The sequence below is a fragment of the Centropristis striata genome, chromosome 16 (genome assembly GCF_030273125.1).
Source record: "Centropristis striata isolate RG_2023a ecotype Rhode Island chromosome 16, C.striata_1.0, whole genome shotgun sequence".
In the NCBI taxonomy this organism is placed as follows: domain Eukaryota; kingdom Metazoa; phylum Chordata; class Actinopteri; order Perciformes; family Serranidae; genus Centropristis; species Centropristis striata.
In genome coordinates, this window is record NC_081532.1 from 26,575,491 (window position 1) to 26,585,122 (window position 9,632).

The 9,632-nt window shown below is 37.6% G+C and overlaps 1 protein-coding gene across 1 annotated transcript in view; it reads left to right on the forward strand.

Moving 5' to 3' along the window:
* Positions 1 to 7,664, forward strand: part of LOC131988664 (gamma-aminobutyric acid receptor subunit rho-1) — a 28,952-nt gene extending 21,288 nt beyond the window's left edge. Inside the window, exons 9-10 of the mRNA XM_059353843.1 lie at positions 3,437 to 3,633; positions 6,737 to 7,664. Of these exons, the coding sequence (XP_059209826.1) occupies positions 3,437 to 3,633; positions 6,737 to 7,039 (500 nt within the window). The 3' untranslated portion in view covers positions 7,040 to 7,664. The remainder of the gene's footprint in view (positions 1 to 3,436; positions 3,634 to 6,736) is intronic.
* The last annotated feature ends 1,968 nt before the right edge of the window (positions 7,665 to 9,632 follow it).

Genomic DNA, 9,632 nt, shown 5'->3' on the forward strand with positions numbered 1-9,632 from the left:
AAGAAGGCCGCATATAAAATAAAGGGACATACGATTTTTATTTACATTTTATTTAAGAAATGAATGCCATTGATGTGTTTGTTTGTTTTATTTGATATTCGATTTTGCATGTTTGCAATATTAAGTTATATCAAGCTTTGCTTGTTCCATTTCGTTTGAACTTGTTTTGGTCAATTTTTTCAATAAATATCAATCTTGGCCCGCGACTTTGTCAAAGTTTTAAATTTTGGCCCACTGTGTATTTGAGTTTGACACCCCTGGCTTAGAGGTAGCATAGTTTAGTGGTTCCCAACCTCTTTATGACCCAAAACATGTTTCTTGCTGAGAGTTAGATAAGAGGATCAATACCACTCTCTCTGCACCGTCAATATGTACGGTCAGTGGCGGACTCAGGGGGGGCAGGATGGGCAACCGCTACAGTGCCCTTTAGAGCAGCTATTCTCAACCTTGGGGTTGGGACCCCAATTGGGGTCGCGAGATGATTTCTGGGGGTCGCCAAATCATTTTCTCCACTGTGTCTTTTTGGTCACTTAATTTCTTTTTTTTTTTGTCATTTTGTGTGTTTTTTTGATCATTTTGTGGTCAATTTGTGTCTTTTTTTGGTAATTTTGTTTCCTTTTTTGGTAATTTTGTGTCTTTTTTAGGTCATTTTGTGTCTTTTCTGGTCATTTTGTGTCTCTTTTGGTCATTTTGTGGCTTTTTTGATCGTTTTGTGGTCAATTTGTTTCTTTCTTGGGTGATCTGAACTGTGCGTGTGAGATTCTGTTCAGTAAGCGGGGGTCGCAGACAACATGCATGTTAAATTGGGGGTCGCGACTCAAAAAGGTTGAGAACCACTGCTTTAGAGTGGTGAAAACGAGAGGAAGTGCCTTATTGGCTGCCCTTTACACGTGGAAAAAATGATTGGGTGCCCCTCTAGGGCGTCCCTTTATATAATAAATTATGATGAGCTTTGATAATGTGCCTTAATGAGTTCCCTTCTAGTGCTCTTCTGGTGCCATGGTGCCTCTTTGGTAGCCGACAAACGGGGAATACAAAAGAGGCGTTGCTTTCATGTGGCGTCGCTATGACGAACAGCTACATCAAGTGGTATTAAAATCTGCAATGGATAATGAAGCAAAAAGCAGATTAATAGTCTGCCTGTACCCGTAGTAGAAAAGCACAATTAGATGCCAAGTTAGAAAACAGGATAAAGTGCCCTGCAATAGAAAGAAAAAGAATCCCAGTGAAGAAGATTATTTGCAGTCATTACAAAAATGTCACAGGAGGATATCAATAAAGATTCTATAATACAGTACCACCCAACTGTGAAAAATGTTATGAGAGGTGTTGGCTGTCATTTAGCTCTCAAAGTGCACAAGACTGATGCATTTTACTTAGAAATGTACACATTTTGTCCCGGGGGGATATATCATATCATCGGAACCATATCATTAATGACTTTGATCTGGATCTCCTTTTAACTTAATGCTAATCGTAATCACGGATGAGGACTATTTCATCATACATGATGCATCATAGCTTTTTACTGCTGGTGGGGCTCCATGTTGTGCAGAATGAGCCCTTTTTATTTTTTCGCCACTGTGTATGGTAGCTAGAAAGAAGGCAGTTATCTTAGCTTAGCATAAAGACTGAAAACAGGTCACAAAGGTAACAAAAAACACCTATCGAGCTTATTAATTGTGTCTTTTTTCATTGCCAGGCAACCAGCTGAGATTCCATGACGTTATTGGTCCGGTACAAAGAAATATTGTGGCACAAGATCTGTGAAAATGCAAACTGTTGTTTTTACACTTGACACACTTTTACTCGCCAAATGAGATATAATGTGCTAAATATGTGAGCTTTAGAAGTGCAGGGTGTTCCAGGAGGTGGTTAGCTTAGCATTAAGATGGGCTCTCGCACATTCTGGCTGTTTTGGGGACCTCTGTCTCCACATACTACTATTGTGTTGGGTTCAGCATTTTTTCTACTATTTCAACTTTATTTAATGCTTTTAAGCAACCATCACAGTGTAGCATGAGCTCTTCAATGAACTTCCACATTCCATATTTTCTATACATTATTGACGTTTTTTTTTACTTTTCAATAACATACATATTAATTCCACCCAATCCCCATAGTGATGGGGATTTTCTTGTTTCTATTTCTTTGATACATTCAAGCCACAATTTCAGTGTAGCATCAGCTCTTCAATGAACATAAAGATATTACATTTTTTTTCATGCATTATGCATATCAACTCCACTCAATTACACTTTTCAAACTTTGCAGGGCTTTGTCCCACTTATACCATGGTCACTTGCAAAATGAAAAAAAGATCATTAATGTATCTTTTCATGCATTTTTCAATCAAAATCTAGAGTTCCATAGCAGAAATATGGTACTTTTTCTTTCATGGTTAACATCTCATGATACCTCATATTTTTCCTGTGACCCTTACAGCAGTTCCCGACCCGCAGGTTGGGAACAGGTGGCAGGAATAGTGAGTAGGGAGTCTGCACTAAAACATAACTTTGGAGGTCATATAAGGAAGTATTTGTTGTTGGGTTTTTTTGCTCTGCAGTGTTGTGGCAGACATGGATGCACACTGCAAAAAAGGTGTGTCTAATATCAAGATAAAAACACTAAATCTGAGGGAAATTATCTTGCTGCATCAACAGATAATTTCACTTGACAAGATTTCTTAAATTAAGATGATTAAATCTAATCTTAACTCTTAAAACAAGATGAATTAAAGCTGCCTGCAGCGATGACCTGGCCCGAGCAGAGTAACCTGACAATTATATATTTCTTACCAAGATAAAAAAAACTTTAGATTTAGAAGTGTTCGATAGTTTATCTTGTTTTAAGAGTTAATTTCTTATTTTCAGCGTACAACATGCTTATTTATAGATTTAACAATCTCAATTTAAGAAATCTTGTCAAGTGAAATGATCTATCCATGCAGCAAGATCATTTCCCTCAGATTTAGTGTTTTTATCTTGTTTTTAGACTAAACACATTTTTTGCAGTGCAAAGTAACTGAAATGACTCAAAGTACAGACAGGCGAAGATGTTACATTTTAGGGGCAACGTTTAATGTTGCAACAGGACAATGCTGAACTTATTGACAATAAGATCTACTATATATAGTTTCCTCTGTGTGTGTGTGTGTGTGTGTGTGTGTGTGTGTGTGTGTGTGTGTGTGTGTGCATGCATGTATGTGTGTATGTCCTTTTTATATATACCATAGCAGCTGAGAGTGACCTCTGACTCATTCATAATCAGATTAAAAAGCAAACAAATAAAAATATATGACAGCAAAACATGAAAAAAGTGCCCTTTCTGTGATAATGAGCATCAGGTTTTATCTTCAGCTCAGTGATACAGTAAATAATCTCTCTAATGTGACTAAAGCGTGTGTGTGTGTGTGTGTGTGTGTGTTTTCCTGCAGGCATCACCACCGTGCTGACCATGTCCACCATCATCACCGGGGTCAACGCCTCCATGCCGCGGGTCTCCTACATCAAAGCAGTAGACATTTACCTCTGGGTCAGTTTTGTGTTTGTCTTCCTGTCGGTGATAGAGTACGCGGCAGTCAACTACCTCTCCACCGTACAGGAGAGGAAAGAGAGGAAGCTGAGGGAGAGAGTAAGTGTTATTTCATGTGACTTTTCTCTGTGGTTGCTCATAGCCTGCGGTTAAAAACTACCTAAGAAATGTTGCTCTGTTAATGACTCACACAGACAATTTAACATTACCAAACCAGTGTAATAATCTCTCTGCCTTGCTGCACTTAAAGAGACAGAGTGCTTAAAAATTAAACACTTAAATAATAAATTATCACAGCTCTCGGAAGCCTGTAAGTATCGATGTCCTGATTTCTCCTGAGTGAGCGAGTGCAACGTCCCCAAGCTTGATTTTTAGCCAAAATGTTCCAGAGACGAGGTAAATAAACAGCTTTATTCTCACCGAGTGATGAAATCACATTACAGGGTGTAAATAATACATGCATGACCAACTGAGTATCTTATTTTCTGTTTTGTTGTGCAAGTAAAAATGAAGAAAGATGCTGTGATGTTTTGATAAATGATTAATCAGACACTTGAACTGCACAACAAACATTTTCTTGTTTGATGCTGTTTTTTCCCTGAAATTTCACCCTCATCACATAAATTTGGATCTGTGCAGAGGGTCTTCATATATTACAGCTCTAATAGTTGTAGTTTAACTCCATAACACTCACTCCACTCCATAAAGTTAGGGTTTAAGTGGTATATTTTGTATATTGTTCTAAAATTATTTTTCCTGCAGGATACCAGTATTGATGGTAACTGTGATTTTTAAAAATATTAAATATTGATGTTATATGTTTCATATATTAAATTGAAATAAAAGTGATCCCAGACCCTTTTTTTTTTACTTTTAATGTTAAACTAAATAACAATAATACAAAAAAAATCTAATCTAACCCAAATCAACAGGATTTGAATGACCTCTACCAGCTGATTTAAATGTTTTTTAATGTAAAATGGTCTTCTAATAAAATTCTAGTTGCATCCCGTAATAGCTGCAGTCTGCAGATGAGAAATATTTTCTCATTAAAAACAAGAAATGAGACAGCTGAGGTAAAATCAAACAGACACATTAATAGTTTCTCTAGGTCGACACAGGACAAGCCTGACCTGATTTTAACTTTAAAATCTTTTAAACATTAAAATAGTTCTAAACTGATAGAAAAATGAATTAATACTTTATGTGTATTTCCAATAAACAGATAAATATTTTTCTAAATTGGCTCACTTTAAGCTGCTCTCGGGGCTACGGCGAATTATTTCTGGGACTACAGCTTGTGTACTATGTTGCTATTCTTCATCTGCCAACTGCTGCAGCATATGGAGCCAAATTGCCCACGTACCCCGAGGAGCATTTCCAGCACAAACATCCTTCTATAAATGTTTCATACCAAAGTTATTTAAAGGTCCTGAGTGCGCAGAAAAGGGATAAACATTTAACTAACTCATGTATTTATATTCTCGTAGTAGTATGACTTCACAGAAAGTAATGTTTACAATGAACACAAATGAGTGGGGGCGGCTGAGGCTCAGTTGGTAGAGCGGGTTGCCCACTGATCGGAGGGTTGGTGGTTCGATCCCTGACCATGGCAGCCTACATGTCGAAGTATCCTTCAGCAAGATACTGAACCCCAAATTGCTCCCGATGCTGCGTTCAGCGGTGTGACAATAATAGTAATAATACATTTTATTTGTAAAGCACTTTTCATAAAGAAATTTCAAAGTGCTACAGAAACCAGAAACAGAAAACAAAAGACTAAGAGAAAACTTGGACACATTAAAATAGCAGTAGATAATAAAAAAGACACAGGTAGTAAAGTACATTATTAACCCTTTATTAGGCAAAGAACTATATTTGGTAACTTCAGGTAATATTTTGAGAAAAAAGTTGCAAATTTACTAGATTAAAGTGGCAAATCTACAAGAAAAAAAGTAGCAGATTTAAGAGATTTAAAGTGGTAAATCTGCGCAAAAAAAGGCGCAGATTTACGAGAAAAAGGTGGGAAAAAAGCAACTTTTTTCTCGCAGATTCACCACTTTAAATATCATAAATCTGTGAATTTTTTCTCGTAGATTTGCCACTTTAATCTTGTCAACTTTTTTCTCAAAATATTATTTTCGTATGTTTTTTTATACATTCTGGCAGTATGTAATATCCTCCAATATTCTCTAGGGTTGAAATTTGGAATTTGCAAGTATTTCAATGAGTGTCCTATTAAGGGTTAAGAGATTAAGGTGCAGAGACAATAATAAAAATGCAGTCTGTAGTGTAAAGCGCTTTGAGTGGTCGCAAAGACACTAGAAAAGCACTATATAAGTGCAGGTCCATTTACCATTTACCATTTAGTCGCTTTGCGACCACTCAAAGCGCTTTACACTACAGACTGCACTCATTCACCCTTTCACACACACATTCATACTGGTGGCAGAGGCTACCCTAAACAGTGCCACCTGCCACCATTGGGAATTCATTCTTAAAACTTTTTTATTCAGGGAGGCATTTTTATTATTGTCTCTGCACCTTAATCTCTTAACCCTTAATAGGACACTCATTGAAATACTTGCAAATTCCAAATTTCAACCCTAGAAATAATATTTTGAGAAAAAAGTTTACAAGATTAAAGTGGCAAATCTACGAGAAAAAATGCACAGATTTATGATATTTAAAGTGGTGAATCTGTGAGAAAAAAGTTGCTTTTTTCCAACCTTTTTCCTCGTAAATCTGCGCCTTTTTTCGCGCAGATTTGCCACTTTAAATCTCTTAAATCTGCTACTCTTTTTCTTGTAGATTTGCCACTTTAATCTAGTAAATTCGCAACTTTTTTCTCAAACTATTACCTGAAGTTACCAAATATAGTTCTCTGCCTAATAAATGGTTAGTAATGTACTTTACTACCTGTGTCTTTTTTTATCTACTGCTGATTTTAATGTGTCCATCTGCCACCATTGGGAATTCATTCTCACATCGATGAACACAGCATCGGGAGCAATTTGGGGGTTCAGTATCTTGCTCAAGGAACTACTTGTACTTTGAATAGGCTGCAACGGTCAGGGATCGAACCACCAACTTCGGTTAGGGGCCAACCAACTCTACCAACTGAGCCACAGCCGCCCCAGAAAAGCGCTATATAAGTGCAGGTCCATTTACCATTTACTTTGTTCTCTTTTTACCTCTCCAGCTGCCGTGTACATGCGGCATTGGCAACCCTGACGAGATGATGATCGACCCCCAGATCACTGGCTACGGGTCCATGGATATCAACACCACGGGTAATTATGGGATGCCCGAGAACGGTGGCCGCCAGGATCGCATGTTGGCTCAGGTGTCGCTGAACGACCCGCAGCTGGCAAGCCAGGTGAAGCCCTCCAGAGGCTATGTGAACATTTGGATAGACACCCACGCCATAGACAAGTACTCCAGGGTTGTGTTTCCTGGAGCGTACATCCTCTTTAACATCATCTACTGGTCCATCTACTCGTAACCCGGGATACAGCAGTAGCTCCTCTGTGGGAGTCGTCCACGATGAGACTCCAGGAGTTGCGTTTGATGCTTTTCAGCCAGAGAAACTGCACGTCAGATGCATGGGGACCATGGACAGATTGGTGACCACTGCCTTCTCGACCCAGCCACTTAAAACTGAAGATATGACCAACAGGACAGTCGTCGTTGTCGTCGTTGCTGGTTTTGTCACGCTATCAAACTATGTGGTTTCATGTTGTAACTTTAGTGCTGTTGATGGAGAGACATTTGGATATTGTTGTCGCCTGAGGACTTACTGTACAGAGAGACGCACAAACGTGGACATGTGTAAACCGCCGTGCAGTTTAACTCAGTGACATTTCAGTTCTTGATGCAGTGACTCTTTGACCACATTTTCAGTAAAAAAAAAGGACTCCTCACATTGTAGTGTATGAACAGATTCCTTTTCCTTTGCATATGAACATGACTTGACAATCAGTGGCAAACTAAAAATACTGTAAGAAATATTTGGGCTTATTTGCTTTTTGTTGGAGAGTTAGATTGACACCACTCTCATGTCTGGACCTGGAGTCTTTACTCTCTCTTCTATAATTGCCAGTTTTTGACTGGGAAGATCTGTATAAGTCCAACATATTTAAATCTCTCCAATCATTAGGGGTGATGAAAATAATTTTATATTGATGCATCGCGATCCAGATGTGGATGATTCTGCATCGATGCAGTGACAGTTCATAAGCGATAATCAGACAGATAATGTGGGTAGTAGACTAGACCTTTACTTTTTTATTTTGGTTTACAGACATTTTGGTTATGAGGAAGTTGTTAGAAGTTCGAACTTGACTCCAAAAGTCGGCTCTACATTTTGTAAAGCACTTTAAATGATAAAAAGTGAACCCACATTTAGGCCGAACTTCAAAAAAGGTGTCTAAAAGTAAAATAAAAACACTAAATCTGAGGGAAATTATCTTGCTGCATGGACAGATAATTTCACTTGACAAGATTTCTTAAATTAATATTATTAAATCTATAAATAAGCATGTTGAACGCTTAAAATAAGAAATTAACTCTTAAAACAAGATAAATTATCTAACACTTCTAAATCTAAAGGTTTTTTTTATCTTGGTAAGAACCAAATAATCATCAGGTCACTCTGCTCGGGCCAGTTCATCGCTGCTTGTAGGTTTAATTTATCTTGTTTTAAGAGTTCATTTCTTATTTTAAGCGTACAACATGCTTATTTCTAGATTTAATCATCTTAATATAAGAAATCTTGTCAAGTGAAATTATCTGTCCATGCAGCAAGATCATTTCAGATTTAGTGTTTTTATCTTGTTTTTAGACACACCTTGTTTGCAGTGCAGTAGTATTTATTGATGAAAAAGTAACCATGTGTTGTAATATGGGACTACGGGTGCAAACTAGCAGCCCTTGCTATAATCTGGCATATTTACAAAGATGTTTTTCGAAGTTCATTAATGTGCACTGTCCCTATCCAAAAATAAAGTATTAAAGTAAAGTAAAAGTTATATTAAAAAAATCTAAGATGTAATGCATCATGATGCATCGGGGAATGGAATCCAAAAGTGGACTTTAAAATCGTAATTGAATCGAATGGTGAGACGAGTGAAGATGCACAGCCCTACGGATCATAATGTCCTCTTCTTGTTGTGTCCACTGTGGGGTATTCAACTCGGCGGATCATGGCTTGGAAAGGCTCCGGCGCCCTTCACCTGGACCTCTTTGCTTCCCGGAGCTGTGGATTAAGTCCTCCCAGCGGCCTCTGTCCCTGCAGGGAGGGACAGCGTGACTGTCAACCAGGACGGACTGCTCTCAGCCCACACAGGAAACACGGACCCCGTCTCGTTTCCATGCTCTGTGGTTGCTGTGTCAACACTGCATTACATTTATTTCAAAAACATCATTATTGTGTATAAGACAATTGATGCTAAGCTAAGCTAACCTCATGGCTCATGGCTGTACAGACATGACAGTGGTATCGATCTCAAATAAGCTCCATTTTTCCAAAACTGTTTCTTTAAATCTGATTATTCTTAAACTTTTTCATTTGCAGCATGTTAGTATGATTCAGTGTGTGACATTTTCTTGTGATCTTTTTATCAATGCATTTATTTCACCGTCAAGCTGCTTACTGCGTTGCATTCGTGTGCGATTTGATAAAGTTTAGTAAAAAGGCAAAAATAACGGAGTCTATTGAAATCACAAATGTAAAAATATATGTTTTGTAAATCCCAAACACTGATTATGGTTTTGACTTTTTGAAATGTCCTTATTTCTTCTTCTTTTTTTAATACGACTGAAGCTCATCTCCTGTTTAGTGTCGTGAGGCTTTGAGGTTCACTGTGACCTGTTAGTTGCTAGTTTTATCGTCTTTTTCAGCTAAAAAATAACTTTATACTTTGTTAGGCAAAAGATAAAGACATCTATTGATGATTTATGACATTTTAATAACCAAACATGCAGATGTTAAATCAAAGCTCTGGAAAAAATGTTATATATGGGAAAGTTTTTAATAAATGTTTTGTTTTCTGAAAATGTGAAAATTATTTGAGCAGAGCTTAGGTGCTGAACAACAC